Genomic DNA, 17,200 nt, shown 5'->3' with positions numbered 1-17,200 from the left:
TGCTTTTTAAAGCTCTTCTCTCAAAATTAGAACAGTGATTATAAATAATTGCTTTAATAATTTCTTTTCGCGTGAAATATTTTAGCTTATTGTCTAAATAAATGGCTGTAATTAATAATTGTACGAAATCAATTCCAATTAAACTGAAAATCGTATATTTCACTAGGTGTATTTTTGATATGTAAAATCATAATATATATTTATATTATTTATATACATTTCTTTTCTTTTATTTCTATCGTAAAATTATTAAACGACAAGCTTTTGATTTTCTAGCGGAATATTTTATAAAATATTATCTAGAACAGCTCGTATAGCGATAAAATTCCTATAATTAGCTTTTTTCGCCTGAAACACCTTAACTTATTGTGTGAATAAATTGCTGCACTAATCAATAATTCTATAAAATCGATTCCAATTAAAATGAAAATCATATATTTTTGATAAATAAAATTATATATGTGTGTGTGTGACACATTTATATTATTTATATCTCTCTCGTTCTCTTCGGAACAGACTTTAAGTTAATCATCACGACCTACTTTCCGGGACTTTCACGTTCGTTAAAAAATCAGGTCGTCCCGAAACCGTCGGAGATCAAGCAGGACAAAAGCTGGAAGTTGAGAACTGGAAAAGGGAGGATGAGGCACTACGCGCGCGCGCGCGCGCGCGCCCTGATAACGCACTTCCCATTGACAAGTCGCTTTGTGAACTCGTCTCACTCTCGAAACCGGATGTCCATGTGATCTCATATTCAGATATCCGCTCTGTCTATCCTTTCTCCTCGAAATTTCTGCGGTATATTCTGGCACGTGCAATGTCTCCCTTGACAGTATCTCCTTTTCCTCTTGTTTTTCTTTCTCGCTATCTCTCTTTCGTACACATCCAACTTTATCCTGCGGCTTTAAAATCCAAAATAATCGAAATAATATCCGCGTTAATTTAATTTAATATCCTTTAATCCATCTATAAATAATATAAATAATATAAATAATAAAATAATAAAAATATATAAATAATAAAAATAATATAATAAAATATAAATAATAAAAATATATAAATAATATAAATAATAAAATATAAATAATAAAAAGAAAACATGAAAACAGGATATATATCTTATATAAAATTAAAAGAATATTTTTTATACACTTTCGAGTTGCGCCTCTGGAATTTTGATTATTACGTTAGCGGCTCGTGTCAATTTTACGAAAACATGATGGCTTTCTTCTGAAAAAGAAGACATCGACATCTCGCACATTCGTTGCATCCCACTTATGAATACAATGTTCGACTTGAGCATGTTCATAACGGAGTTCGTCCTTCGTCATATGCATAAATACATACACACTATCCAATCAATACCGGGCCTTTAAAAGGCATCTCGAGTCGATTTTGTATCGGGTCTGCCCATAAATGGAAAGCAGCATATCCCGTCCATCGCCATAAAAAAGCTTGTTTCAAACACAATCATATTTTGACTTATGAATATATTATACCGAAAAATATATATTTCATCAAGTTTTCACGAGACACGAGATTTTAACTAACGTATCTTCCAATTATTTATTCGAATTAAATACATAGTCTATTATTCTCTCTTTCATCTTTATAGAAATGTCTTTTCATGATTAAATATATGTTATAATATCATATATTATATTATTTTTCACGATGCACAACAAGTATCGTTTTTATAACGTGGCTTTTGACATCACATAAAAGAAAACTGTGTAATTGCCAATTCTTATTCTTGGCTGTTATAGCGTTTATGATCACACGTTTCTTACATCTTACGCAAGAGGTTAACCGATAAGGACGCTCGTTTTGAACGCAAGTTACGCGTGTACATTACGCATTTATGCGTAGACGTATGCGTGATCAGCATTGGCGTCTGATCGGATTAAAAGGTTTCATATATTGCGTTCCAACATAATATAATCTCGCTATATTGCAGTCAATCAGAAACTATTTGAATATAACAAATCTTGAGCTTCCCGATTAAATGTAAAAATATCTTGCACAAGTCATTTATTTATTTTTAATTATTATAGTAATAATAAAGATTTTAATAATCCAATATGTATCATTCAATATATTGATATTTCTGAAATTCAATATGTTAAGGTCTTTTAGTAATGATTCCATATTATTAAATTCCGATATCAAATGATAATAATTATTTTACGTGTCATCTTTGCTACAAAAATGTCAATCAAAGACAATCGATATATTTACAATTAAATATTATTATAAATTTATTCTACTACAAATGTAATGGAGATTTATATTTTCCTTCTCTTATATGTTATTTTTCTTTTTAGTATTTACTAGTTTTTAGTTTATAATTAATTTAATGAAATAGAATAATATTGTTTGTAATTATAATGAACATCCTATTTTGCTGGCGCTTGGATAACTGATACGAGGATATTATACATGCTTAATAGCGATAAGCAAAGTCGTCCGACGATAAGCTTGTAAAGAACAAAAATAGAAAAAATTGTCGATGCCCGCAAAGTTTGAAAAAAATATCAAGAAAATTCGTATCATTAAAACATGATGCAAAATATATTACAACATGATTTACACATTTTTGCAAATGTATAAACAATATTTATAAAGTACTATATTTATATTATATAACGTATATGTGCGATAGCTTATAAATATGATAGCTTATAATATTATCGTATAAGCTACTTAAAAGCCACTATATGTGTTATATAACAACCCAAAATAATGTGTTTATCGTTTGTTTAAAATTTATTTATCAATAACCGTTGCTTTTACATGAGTAAAGCAATAACATCTTTTAGAAGAAAATCAATTATTTTATAAAAGAAACTTTTATAAAATTATTATTATAAAATAAAATTAATTTTTATAAAATTATTTTATAAAAGAGACTTTTATAAAATAATTGATTTATAATTAAATAAAGATAAAAAATTGCTTGTAATAATAAAATAATTTAACAAAAACAACTGGCATGTGTTAAAATTTAATTTTTATTACTTTACACAGCATAAAATTTTTCCAATTGCATTTTGTTTGATAAACTTTCTCTGTTGGTCGAGAGTATTTGTGGTGAAATCTTTGCAATGAAATTTTTGTTAAGAGATTCAGATAAAATCTTGAACTCTCGATGACTGCTAAAATTCAAAGAGAACAAATAATGTTGTAATATACGAAACAATTGCGAATATCCAGCGCAAATATATGCATAAAGTAACAACTCAAAAAAAAATTGACGAGAAGATGCAAAATTTGTCTGTTTAACATCGGTTACAAATGTATTTTTCGAGAAGATTAATATAAGTGTCGTAAGAATCTTTTTATGGATACAAGTTTCGCTTTTTTAGTCGACTTTTTCGCTTTCCAGAGTTTTATGCGAATTGATATATAACATTTATTTATTTATGTATTCATTTATTTATTTTTTATACAGATATTATGTACGTATTTTTCTATCTCTCTTTCTTGATTTATTCTTTCAGAATAATTTATATTTTTCAATATTTTTAATTATTATAATATATCGCCATACGTTTTTTTTCTATCTCTCTTCCTTGATTATTCTTTCAAAATAATTTATATTTTTCAATATCTTTAATTATTATAATATATCGTTATACGTTTAATTAATTTTACCTGTATCGAAAAATATAAATCACATACAAATCGCATATAAATCGCATATAAATTTTCGTCAAACGTCAAAAGTTGACAAGCAATTCTTCGTTGAAGACAGTTTTATATCCAGAGAATTTCCGTTACGAGATAATTCTCGGTTTATGTTACGCGATGAGAGATATGCAAACAACCGGAGGAGAAAATGCCTCGACGCATCATTAATTAGGCAGAGAACGTGTCGATGTAATTGCGTCGCCGCCCTTTAACCAACACGAATTGAGCATGATGAACGTTTGCGGAGCGCGATGCGCTTATGTGTGTTTTATGCGCGTTTCTTCTCCACACACACATGTATCTGATGTTCATACGCATTTCGCACTTTTACGATCTTGACACTTGCGAGTGCGAATGCAGTCACGCTCCTCGAATTGCAACAGCGATGTCGCGCGACTCGGACAACCTTCTTTCGGATCAAGAATATACGATGCAATCGTCACCACAATTGCAATAATGCAATCGTCGTGAGATGTACTTGAACGCGGCGACGATGGCTTTAATTGTAATTAATCGCGTGGGTAATAGGGATCGATTTCACAGAAGAAACTTGACAGGAAGAGGAACTATTAAGCTTTACAAAAGCGCTTAAAATCTATAATATAAATATTAAATTGATCAAGGAAATCGTATTATGCTGTAAAATAAATTATAATTAACGAAACTTTTTCAAAGTTCCATCGGATTTTTTATATTAAATATTTAGATGAATAAAAATACAAGATTGCATTATTTGTAATAGACGATTGAAATGATTCTTAACTTTATATTCTAACATGATAAACAATTTTCATTAATAATGTATGTTAGCAATATATATTGGAATCCTGTTGAAAGCTTTATAAAAAATTATACATTTAATTTCTGTTTCCTTTGTTTAGGGGGACGAAGGTATACGAGGATTTGTGGGAGTCCCTGGACTTTCCGTACGTATATAAATTGTTTTACTACCTTTCGAAACTAGATTAAAGTCCGCAAAAGAAATAGGAAGAGAGAATTCCATTCTCCCTTTTTGTTAATAATTGAGTACTACGCAATTTCACACTCTACTCCAATCCTATTGTACATTTATATTATATTACTAGTGAGTACATTGGGCAACATAAAACCAGAAATTTTTCATTCATGTTTTCAAAAATAATTATATTAAATATATATTGCTCCTAAAAAAGCACATATCATTTTTCCTGCTATTCAATAATTAAATTAATCGATTTTTCTGCTATTTATAAAATAATTAAATTAATCGATTTTCGATTAATTTAATTATTCTATAAATAGCAGAAAAAATGGTAAAAACTTCTCTACATTTTTTTATTTCTTTCTGTATCATCAAAATTTTTTTTGTGTGTAAATAAAGAATAGAATCGTAAAATCTTATGCACATTTCCGAAAGAAAGAATTATTCAGAGGTATCACAGTAAACGTTTTTCAGGGTAATCCTGGTATACTCGGTGTGGTGGGTCCGGACGGACTGGACGGATGCAACGGGACGGATGGTCGAGCCGGCGCACCTGGTATGCCAGGAGTTTTCGGACCGCGCGGTGTGATCGGAGCTACGGGAGATTATGGTCCTCCGGGAGAGCCTGGTGACGGAGGTATCAATTCAGTCGGTGCCAAGGGTATTCGCGGGAATCCCGGTATCAACGGACTGGAGGTAAGAGCCTGTTTAACATTATCAATTAATAATCGATTAATAAAACTGTACTCTGACAATATTACATCATCCAAAAATAAATAACTAATACGATGACACATTTATTTTCATCGTTTGACATCAATTTAGCTCCCTCGCTTGCATTAAACTAAAACAAATTAAAAATTGAAATATCGATTTAATAATATTGTGTATTACGTAATCGCGTAATCATGCAACGATTATTGATGCAATTATCCTTGGTTACTCGCTATTAAAGTTCGAATCATTTATTAGCATGCGCCAATTCGAATTAAATTAAACGAGAGGGTCTCTCCAAATACATACACTTAATTTTCGGAGTTAAACTACATGATTTACATTAAAAATATCATCTGTCAATCAATAAATCGAACTTTTTAATTGAAATAATTTATTTATTTTTCAGTTTAATTTATTTATTGTTTTTAAATTTAATTTATTTATTGTTTCATGAAAATGTTATTATATCAAAGCAATAAATAATATCAATAAATTATATCAAAGCAATATATATATATATATTTATTGCTTTGATGAATAATAACATTTTCATGAAACAATAAATAAATTAAATTGAAAAACAATAAATAAATTAAACTGAAAAATAAATAAATTATTTCAATTAAAAAGTTCAATTTGTTTATTGATTGACAGATGATATTTTTAATGTAAATCGTGTAATTTAACTCCGAAAATTAAGTATGTATTTGGAGAAACTCTCTCGTTTAATTTATTATATATAGTAATATATATATATTTATTATTTAGTAATATATATAATAGTATATATATATATATATATAATACTTTTCCAGAAATCATTCCAGATATAAACCCTGGTATGATTCTAACATGTGATCACATTTCCAGGGTTATCAAGGACAAAGGGGTTTCACCGGTGAAATGGGCTATCCAGGTGATACGGGCGACTTCGTAAGTAATAACAGGATCACGCTATATATCCTGTCGGTTTGTTTAAGGTACCGTAATACACCGGTCGATCGGTGCCGACTCGAGGGAGTCCGGTGAACTTTGCGCGAACGTTTAGGTAGGTTCTCGAAGTGCGCGGAGGAGGGAGGATGAGAAGAACCCGCTCGGGATGTTTCTCGTTCCTCTTTTTGCGAGACGCCACCTGCTCGCATGAAATATCGTCCAACCAAAGTATTCCCCGGCAATATTTAACTGCTATTGGGTAAAGAGACACGGAAAGAATCTCAAGCGCCGCGATATCAAGTGATAAGTGCTCCCAGGAATCCTCTTACACACGCTGCGAGATAAAAGCTTGTCTTTGAAGTCCCAAATGCATATAAGCTTTACATGAAAAAACGACACCGATCGAAGCGGATCTTCACGTTACTAATAACACTTGTATCCCAAAGATAGATAATTTTTTTTAAGTATCAGATGAAGAAGGAAATAGTACAAGACGCTCCCATAGGCTACTTTTATAATCGAATAGAAGATATAGATAGATAATTTATTTAAAAAGAATATATATGTATAAGTTAACAATTTAAAAGAAATAAATCATTATGACAGTAATATGATAATATACGATGTATTTCGAGTCGTAACGAAAGTAGAAACTTTACGAGATACTTAAAGCATATAACATGGGCATGATGGCCTCTCGAAAGTCATCTGCACCACTTGCGTTCACAGTATTCCAGCTTCGGGTCTGTAAAGTTGAATTTACACGTTCGATGTTGCATTTCATGTCGTATTCCTTTGACGAGGAAGGTTTAACGTCCCTTTGGGGGCGTTTACGTGGATACTTATACGATACTATTTGCTACTTATCAGCTACTTTCGGTGCCGCACGTAGGAAGCGAAGATTTGTAATTTGCTTGACATAACTTATTAGCGAAGCAAATGACGACTCTTCTCGCGATTGCAAGATTCGCAGCTTTCCCGTATGAATAGAGAATATATTTTCAACGGCAATTCACGTACCAAATAATTCTATCTATTATCGCATTCGCAATTTTCATTATCACTCATTGGTCGATACGTGTTAATTAGTTCGTTCAAGGAAAATTATTTAGCTATCAATCTTTTTATATGTATACAAAAAATTTTTATCAGAATTTTATTTCTCTTAAATTCTCTTCCACTATAATTAATAATCGATACTAGAAATGGCAAACAGATATGTCTTTTTCATCACATTTTTGTAGCGCGAAAGTAGCTTTGATTGTAGCAGCTTTCGAGAGCGATATTAAAAATGGGAAACTAAAAGGAATAAAAGAAGGAAAGTATGTTCAAATATGCGAGGCCTTCGCATTTTAATCGTTAAATACGAAACGATCCGTTGAAATCCGAAACGTCGCGCCCGGCTGTTATCTGCTGACACGACTGTCGCTGATAGCGCGAGAGCTGTCTCTTCACATGCGAGATGACGAAGAGGAGATTCTATCCGGCTTCCGAGAATCTCTGGTTCTCCTTCTTGACCCCCGGCAAAAATCGACAAAAGCTCACGCCGCTAAAGAAGACAATCGATTACCGAGAACCGGTTCCCTCATTAACGTTAATCGCGCCGCCATCGCATAAGTAATTTTTTAATGGCGATGGCACGAATTTTTTGAGTCGGCACCTTTCTCCCGAATAAACGAAGCAAATTCGGCAAATTACGTTGACGAATCTATCGTTTCTTTCGTGACGAAAGAAAGAATGAATCATTTAGCATTCATTTTTTAAATGTCTGTTTGACTTGTTTTTTTTTCATTCAATAAAGATTCGCGTAATAGCAAATTTTCAAACGATTTATAACATTTTAGATTATTATAATTACGTATATTATAATTTTGAAAGATGATCAAAGAAAGAAAAAATGTTCCAATCATAAGATGTCATTTAATAATTTTTTTGATATTAATATTACCATGTGACATGAAATATTTTAATCTTTATTATAATTATGATAAGAATTTTGGAAAAAATAGTTTCAAGTTTCCAAATGTATATATTTGTATATTAATGAGAGCGAGATGCATCAAATGCTTCTTATCGATCAAAATAATTTCGCAAGTACATGTGTGATAGTACACACATTACGCGCTGGGATTAAAAATAAACAGGGATGGACCAGGACGTGCATTTAAATTAGCATTATAATGGATTCATAATACATGCACTTACGCTCTGCCACGCTAGATATAACTTCAATGTAATGCGTATACAATATATAGATAGACCTATATCAAAGTATAGCGGGTGTCTCGAAAGTATCATTCGACTGTAAATCTCTCGATGAATTTAGACTTGATTAAATAATCTGATAGCACAGATAGAAAATATTAACTGCAAATATTTTGACATATAGAATACTAATTTTTAAGGAAGACGATACTTGACGTATTCAAAAATATATTTCGACATTATACTATTTTATATTAAATAATAGTAGTTAAAATGCAATTCTCTTAAAATAATGATAATAAAATATTTTTATTAAAATGTAACTCTTTTCATTTTAATAAAATAAATGAATTATATTAACAAGACATTTGTCTTGTATATCTATGTTTCCTTTTTAGGGTTTCTCAGGTCCTCCTGGATTGCCAGGTATGCAAGGTGATCGCGGTGACACTGTTTACGGTTTGAAGGGTCCACTTGGTGAACAAGGAGACAGGGGAGAGCCTGGTTCACCAGGTAAGGATGAATACAAGAAGAAAGAGAAATCGACGCCTGTGAAAGGTCCACCAGGACCGAAAGGCATGAAGGGTGATTATGGTGAACGAAATCGCAAAGGAGAGATGGGTGCCAAAGGTCCACAGGTGATTATATCATACTAAATCATAAAGTCGATTTATTTGTCGATATATTTACCATCAAAAAATTGTCTTTTCAATAAAAAGATTAAAAAAAATATATTTATGAAAAACAAAATTTTATTGATGATATAAAATATATAGTTTTAAAAGAAATATTTTAGTTAAATATTGTGACATTTAAATAAAATTCCTGATATAGGGCCGACCAGGTTTTTTGGGCATCAAAGGTGTGAAAGGTGAGCAAGGTGACGATGGGCCAAGAGGTAAACAAGGTATCGAGGGCCCACCAGGACCGGCTGGTGAGAAAGGAGAGAAAGGAGCTCCAGGTTTCGCTGGATTGCCTGGTACGGATGGATTCGATGTAAGTGCATTACATACTATATATAAATGTATAACAAAAAGGTAATGTTGACATATTTGTAGCTAGTACGAAGACTTTTACTAATCGAAATCAAATTAGCCAATGAATATTTAAATAGAATTTGTGTATAATATTAAATGTAGCGTTTATACAGATTATTTAATATACATTAGCACGATATTATTATTGCCCAGTAAGAAATGATGAGTCGAATAGATGTCTAAGACGTTTAATAGATGTCCCATAGACGTTTATTAGACATCTTAGACGTCTAACAAACGTCTATCCGACTTGTCATTTCTCACTGGGTGTACTGCTTTATTATTATAAAGGGTGAACCAGGAGAAGAAGGTAATCGCGGTCCACCTGGCAGACAAGGAGCCGAAGGAGAACTTGGACAGTATATTCCGGAACTTGATGAAATAATCGCCGGAAATATCGGAATTCAAGGAGATCTTGGTTAGTACATAGTACAGATATGATTTTTTTTTGTCACAAAAATATTTCAGAATATATATTATTGTCATTTATATTAGTATAAATTTTAGTAATTAATTATTAATATATTTTAAAAACTTATTATTAATAAAAAATTAATAATATTTTTTAAAATAATATTTCCTAAAAAGAAGCCTATTCTTAGTTAAAAATAACCTTTGAAATTTGTTTTTTTGCAGGTCCTCCTGGTGAACCAGGTGAATCAGGAACACCAGGTTTTCCAGGAAAGGTCGGTTTTATAGGACCACCAGGACCACCAGGACCACCTGGTATTCCTGGTTTATCGGGAGTGAAGGGTTCGTCCATAAAAGGAGAACAAGGAGATGATGGTAAATGATTGTGGCATTTCTGTCGACATAATGAACTGTTTAAAAATATTATGTAGAATAATTTTTGATCATTTATGAATTATTCCAGGCTTATCGGGACCCATGGGACCTCAGGGATCTCCCGGACTACCCGGTTTATCCGGAATTGTAGGAGCCAAGGGATTTCCAGGCGTAACGATAATTGGACCATCAGGACCAGACGGCAATCCGGGTCTGCCAGGATTATCAGGTCCACCTGGCGATCGCGGTGATCCTGGTCCTCCAGGTAAATTTGTTATATATTTATTATTAGAACTATTATTAAAATCAAAATCTCATAGAAATAATTATAAAATTTGATAGAGATATAATTTATATATATTAGAGATTCTATTAATACCCAAAATTAAAAAAAAAGAATTTATTATTTTACGAATAAGTTCACGAAGGTTTATCTCTATCATTCTATTAATCTTGTTATATATACATTTTGTATATAAGTCATTTTCATTTACTATAACTGTATTGTAATTTGCTAAACAGGAGAGAAAGGTTTCCCCGGGAAAGGTATAAGAATTCGTGGACCGCCTGGAGAACGAGGTTTGCCCGGAACACCGGGTATTCCTGGTCCCGATGGTTGGCCTGGTTTATTTGGCACTAAAGGTGGAAAGGGTATTCGAGGAGATGATTGTGGCGTATGTGCACCAGGTAAAAAATAATTTATATTAGTAAAGAATTGCTCTTTTGCACGAAGAAGAATATTTCAATTGATATAAATTAGCACATCTTTAAGAAAATTATTTTCTGTTAATTGCATAGGTCTACCCGGGGAGAAAGGAGAACGCGGTGAATCTGGCTTAGACGGATATCCTGGAGCTTCGGGATTTCCTGGATTACCAGGTCCTCGAGGATTCAAGGGAATACAAGGGAAGCGAGGTTCACTAGGACCAGCGGGACTTGAAGGTGACAGTGGAAGATCTGGTATTGCGGGAATACAAGGACCTAAAGGAGAACCGGGAAAGATATTCTTCCCGAGAGACGAGCAGATTGTGAGTCCACCGGGTGATGTTGGTGAAAAAGGTTTGCCCGGTCCCGAAGGACTCAGAGGTCTACGAGGACAACCGGGACCTGGTGGTGACACAGGTGCACCAGGACCAAAAGGAGAAAAGGTTTATTTTTAAGTATAGCTATTTAAAAATGATAGGATTTATATTTTAGAATAATTTAAAAGTTTTTCATTGTTAGTTGTTGATTAATTTTCTCATATTTGCTTCAATTCAATGATATTATATAATCTATAGGGTGAACATGGCTCACCTGGATTATCAGGAAGGGATGGCACGCCGGGATGGGATGGCATACCTGGTGAAAAAGGTGAGGATGCTTCGGTACCAATTGAGGTTTTACGCGGAGATCCAGGCTATCCGGGAGAGCCCGGAATAAAAGGAATACAAGGAGATACCGGTAACAAGGGAGAACCTGGCGAAGCCTCAGAATACGTCGCAGACAGTAAAGGTGACAAGGGCTACAAAGGTGCTATAGGATCTCCTGGTACGTTAAAATACTATTAATATAAATAAGATAATAATATTATATTTTATGACTGATATCAATTGTTTTAAAATTTTCTTCGGAAATTGTATGATTAAATATATAAATATAATTTCTACAAATAAATATAAAGTTAATACAATTAATGGAATAAAGTTAAAATTAAAAAAATCGCGATATTCCCGTAGGAGAATTTGGTTTCAAAGGCTTCCAAGGACATGTTGGTGATGAAGGTCTACCAGGATTACCTGGTGAACCGGGTTCTCCAGGTATTTCACGGCAAGGTCCTAGTGGTTTGAAAGGATATCCCGGAATGCCGGGAGAGCAAGGACTTCGTGGAACACCAGGTTCGCCTGGATCGCAAGGACCAATTGGTTTTGCAGTAAATATAAACTGAAGACACTTAATATTTGCTTTGACAATTCAGTTATAAATCTATTTATATAAGTAAAATTAATAATTTTAATTTAGTTATTAAAGTAATTTTATTACGTTAAAGAAACAAAAATTTATCAAAGCAAAATGATGCATCTATTTATCTATTTATTACAGGGTCGCGTTGGTAACAAAGGTGAACGAGGAGATCCAGGCACAAATCTAACTTATGGCGAAATTGGAGAACGCGGTTGGTATGGTCCAAAAGGTGATTTTGGTGATCCTGGTCCTCCAGGATTGCGTGGCCGACCAGGAGAGGATGGTCCAAAGGGTGTCAGAGGCGCTAAAGGAGCTCCTGGTTATGAAGGACTGCCTGGACTTGAAGTAAGTACACATTTTTCTTTTTAGATTCTTATTAAAATTTACTAAAATTAATATTTATCAAAATAGTAATTTGCTAAATATCTACAGACGAATCATATTAAAGTTATTTGATGGATATTCTAGGGAGCTAAAGGTCAACGTGGAGATAGTATACAAGGTGATCGAGGTTTTCCGGGTATACTTGGCCTGCCTGGAATGTCCGGAAGAATTGGAGACGTCGGTGTTCGTGGTATGTCTCGAAAATAAATCAAAAATGAAATTTCAGCTTTCAGTCTGATTCATTGAATATCATTTTTCATTATATGTTTATAATTTACTTACAATAAGTTGTTCTTCATGTTCAATACTTTAAAGATTAATATATATCTTTAGGTCCCGATGGTCCTTCTGGCTTTGACGGAATGAAGGGTTTAAAGGGAGAAGTTGGTTTTATTGGACGACGTGGTGATGACGGTGACACCGGGCTTCAGGGATATCAAGGAATGTACGGAAGACAGGGTTTACCGGGCGCTCCAGGAGAAAAAGGAGAAATCGGCGAGAATGGTGAGCCAGGCCCCCTCGGCTGGCCTGGTTTCGATGGTATAGATGGAGCACCTGGTGCTAAAGGAGAATCAGGAGATAATGGAATTCCTGGAACACCAGGACTGAGAGGGCCACCTGGATTCAAGGGTATTATTGGCGACACCGGTTTCGAAGGACTTTGGGGTCCTCCTGGCGAAAATTCCTTTAGTGGCCCTCAAGGTGATATTGGTGAACCTGGTTTTATGGGAGAAATTGGGCCACCCGGTTTAGCTGGATTCGATGGACGACCAGGATTGCCGGGAGAACCGGGAGTATCAACTGATGGTTTCAATGGTTTGCCAGGACAGAAAGGTGAACCTGGATTCGATGGATACGATGGTAGCGTGGGACCAAAAGTAAGTGCATTTTAAAAAATATTTATGAACAAAATACGTATTTTTTTAAGTTATAATAATTATATAATATTTATGTATATCTTATATTTTTAAATATATATTAATATTTAAATACATCGTAAAAGCTTATTTTTACAAGTTATCTTTAAGAATTAAATATTTAAAATTAATATACATGTTCTCACAAACAGTAAATAAATTAATATTTATTACTTTTTTATATTTATGTAAATATTTATGCAAATATTTATATTGCTAACTGCTTAAAATATATAACCATTTTGTTGTTGCTTAAAATTTGCAATGAAAAACCTGAGAATAATTTTTATTTTGATAAAAGCTACAAAGACAAAGATTCATTATTATGAAAATTTATATTTTAACATTTATAATTTTACAGGGAGAAATTGGTGACATGGGTCCTGATGGATTCAAGGGTGAACAAGGCGCTCAGGGTTTCCCAGGAAGGCCAGGCTTGCCTGGAATACCTGGTAAATATGGCGTGAAGGGTGAAAGAGGTCCGGCTGGACCTCTTGGATTCGATGGATTGAAAGGAAAACGCGGTCTCGATGGTGATCCCGGTATAATGGGTAGACCAGGTAAATTAGTTTTGATGTGTCTTTTTATTTAAGTTAATTATATATTTTAATATATCTTTATATATTTTATAATTTCTCTTTTTCTCAAAACTCATGCACAGCGTTTAATTATTTTTTTCATTGATATATTTTTCAACAAATATATTTTATTAATATTGAGTATTATATTCTTTACCTTTGCATACATAATAAAATGATATATCAGTATATTTTTGATATCACACATATTACAATAGAAAATATATTTCATAAAAATATACAAGAATTAAGTATTTAACTTAAGTATTTTGCATCAGGAATGCCGGGTGAACCGGGTGTAAGAGGTGCCCCAGGTATCTTGGGTGCTCCTGGACCGAAAGGTTACGTGGGCGAACCTGGCTTACCATCTTACGCATTCGCGGAAAAGGGTGATTACGGTAATCGAGGTTACGATGGTTTTATTGGTATGAAAGGAGAACAAGGTGAATCAGGATATATCGGACTGCCCGGTCGTAAAGTGAGTAAATTTTATAATTGAATCAGATTACAAGTTTTAAAAGATAATTACTTATTCATCTGTGTATATAGGGTCAAGTTGGAGATCGAGGATATCCGGGTCCCGTTGGTTTCCCAGGATTATCTGGCTTCCCTGGTCTACCAGGTGATCAAGGGCCTCGTGGAGCTCCAGGTATAGAGAAATTTGTATTTAATTAATTATACTAAATATTGCAAACTCGTATAATTTAAATTTCACATTACTATTACATAGTTTATTTATTGTCTTTTAATGCTTAGACTCTCCAATTCTTTACACTCTCATTCTGTTTTAATTTCTCTTATTCTGTTTCATTCTGTTAGAAATTTTCATGATCCATTGTCTTTCTCTTATAAAAATTAAAACAATATAAAAGTATTAGCCGCAATTTAATAATTGAAAATTTAAAATCAACATTTCAAAATTTCTTTCTCAGTTTGAAAATTTAAAAAATGCTTTATTATCCAATTTTATAAAAACATTTTCTTGTTCCTTATTTTAATATATGTCGCGTTAGTGATATTCTATTTCAGTTAATATTATTTGTTTAATTTTGTGCCATAGGCTTGCCTGGTGAATTCCCCGAACCCGGTGAAATTGGTCGCGCTGGTCTAGATGGTATGCCTGGTATCTCAGGTCGTCCCGGACAAAAAGGAGCACCTGGTGAATATGGTCCGAATGGACCTAAAGGAATTTCTGGTGACATAGGCTATAGCTTTCATGGTCCTAAAGGAATTACGGGAGACCCAGGCATGTATCATCAATACTTATCATATATTTTTTACTTTAATATATTAAATTTAGTAACAAAAAATAAAAATTGATATCTTTGAACGTGATTAACATTTCTCAATATTAAATATTTGTAATACTATAAATTCTTTTCAGTTGTCTTTTGTACTGATTCTTTTGTAAAAAAAAATATTTAATCTTTCTCTGAAAGAAATATTTAAACCTTTATAATTTATTATTCTATATTCTAAATAGGTGCTAGAGGATTCGTCGGCACACCAGGCATGCCAGGTTTGGAAGGATTACAAGGCTTCCCCGGAGCACCAGGGCCGAAAGGTTTCCGTGGAGAGCCGGGAATATCTGGGAGTAGCACGAAAGGACAACCCGGTGAACCTGGATGGCCTGGACTAGATGGTCGACTAGGACCAAAGGGAATGAAAGGTGATTCCGGTCTACCTGGCTTTGACGGACAACCAGGACTAAAAGGAGAAAGAGGAGAACCTGGTGAACCTGGTCTACCTGGATTGCCTGGTCCTGACGGTCCACAGGTAAGCTTTGCAAATTATAATATCGCAATTACATATATGTATATATTTTTTTTCATGCAATTTAAGAAAATATAACAGAAATCTTCTGATAGATTTTCTTTACATTTTTATTATTCTATATATGATTAATATTAAATAATCATACAAAATATGACAGAATACATGATATTCTTCTAACACAGAAATCAAACAATAAGCATAAAGCAAATGTAAATTATTAACTTAGTTTATATCGTACATCTATTTAATATGTGCGAATCAAAATAATGTGCATCAATTTAGCTTATTTCAATTTAGCGTATATATCTTTATGATGCATATCGTACACCAATCTAATATGGTGTTATAATGTTACATCATCAAATTAGTCAATTTAATACAAAAATATAATATATACTTATTGTTAGTATTTAAAAATCGATATAAATTAACCTATTATAAATTATAAATATTAAATGCTTGTGCTTTTCTGATAGGGACCGAAAGGAGAAGCTGGCTTAAATCCTTTCCCGCCTTTCCCGAGACAAGGACCTCCTGGTGATATAGGAGTTCCCGGATTACCAGGTATTGCACCTAGAGCATTTTCCCTAGAGTAAAATAATATATTTTAATTATTGGGAAAATACAATAAAAGAATACTATGGATATCTACAGGCTTCCCTGGACTACAGGGAATGATGGGTGAACCTGGCAAAGACGGTCTGCCTGGACGAGTAGGTGAAAGAGGTATGATCGGTATTTCTGGACCATCAGGGCCGGATGGCAAAGATGGACCTCCCGGATATCAAGGTCCACCTGGAATAACCGGACGACAAGGACAACCAGGTATATATTTAACTATGATATAGAATGATAGTTTTACTTTTGACTCGAAAATTAATGTTATAAGCAACTTATGTTGATTATTTTTTGTTTATATAAAATTGGAAATCAATTTCGCAGGTTTTCCTGGCGCACCTGGTGCACCTGCGCCAAACGGGATTGGTCCAAGCGACAGAGGTTTCTATTTTGCTCGTCACTCACAATCGGAAATGATACCAATATGTCCAAGAGATACCGTAAAATTGTGGGAAGGATTTTCTTTATTACATACCATGGGTAATGGACGGCCATACGCTCAAGATCTCGGTAAGCATAATAACATGTCTTTTTTTTAATTTAATCATGTTGACATAAAATTTAAAATATGACTAACTTATTTTTCATAAATATTTTCTAAAATTAAGACACCAAAATTTTTTATAATTGCTTTTGTAAAATATATATAAAATT

General features: G+C 33.1%; 1 protein-coding gene across 1 annotated transcript in view; it reads left to right on the top strand.

Annotated features, from left to right (window-relative positions):
* LOC105254668 (collagen alpha-1(IV) chain) overlaps positions 1–17,200 on the top strand; it is a 51,741-nt gene that overhangs the window by 32,701 nt on the left and 1,840 nt on the right. Inside the window, exons 3-25 of the mRNA XM_011263494.3 lie at positions 4,572–4,616; positions 5,126–5,347; positions 6,239–6,301; positions 8,905–9,144; positions 9,341–9,502; positions 9,835–9,961; positions 10,180–10,329; positions 10,418–10,594; positions 10,852–11,016; positions 11,128–11,477; positions 11,610–11,859; positions 12,048–12,241; positions 12,412–12,618; positions 12,742–12,847; positions 12,991–13,535; positions 13,936–14,134; positions 14,431–14,630; positions 14,702–14,801; positions 15,213–15,398; positions 15,636–15,928; positions 16,405–16,492; positions 16,583–16,753; positions 16,871–17,056. Coding sequence (XP_011261796.1) covers positions 4,572–4,616; positions 5,126–5,347; positions 6,239–6,301; positions 8,905–9,144; positions 9,341–9,502; positions 9,835–9,961; positions 10,180–10,329; positions 10,418–10,594; positions 10,852–11,016; positions 11,128–11,477; positions 11,610–11,859; positions 12,048–12,241; positions 12,412–12,618; positions 12,742–12,847; positions 12,991–13,535; positions 13,936–14,134; positions 14,431–14,630; positions 14,702–14,801; positions 15,213–15,398; positions 15,636–15,928; positions 16,405–16,492; positions 16,583–16,753; positions 16,871–17,056 — 4,426 coding nt within the window. The remainder of the gene's footprint in view (positions 1–4,571; positions 4,617–5,125; positions 5,348–6,238; positions 6,302–8,904; positions 9,145–9,340; positions 9,503–9,834; positions 9,962–10,179; positions 10,330–10,417; positions 10,595–10,851; positions 11,017–11,127; positions 11,478–11,609; positions 11,860–12,047; positions 12,242–12,411; positions 12,619–12,741; positions 12,848–12,990; positions 13,536–13,935; positions 14,135–14,430; positions 14,631–14,701; positions 14,802–15,212; positions 15,399–15,635; positions 15,929–16,404; positions 16,493–16,582; positions 16,754–16,870; positions 17,057–17,200) is intronic.

Source organism: Camponotus floridanus, unplaced genomic scaffold (assembly GCF_003227725.1).
Source record: "Camponotus floridanus strain SB8 unplaced genomic scaffold, Cflo_v7.5 scaffold62, whole genome shotgun sequence".
In the NCBI taxonomy this organism is placed as follows: Eukaryota; Metazoa; Arthropoda; class Insecta; order Hymenoptera; family Formicidae; genus Camponotus; species Camponotus floridanus.
Note: the sequence above shows the minus strand (reverse complement) of the source record. Positions and strands in the feature narration are given on the sequence as shown.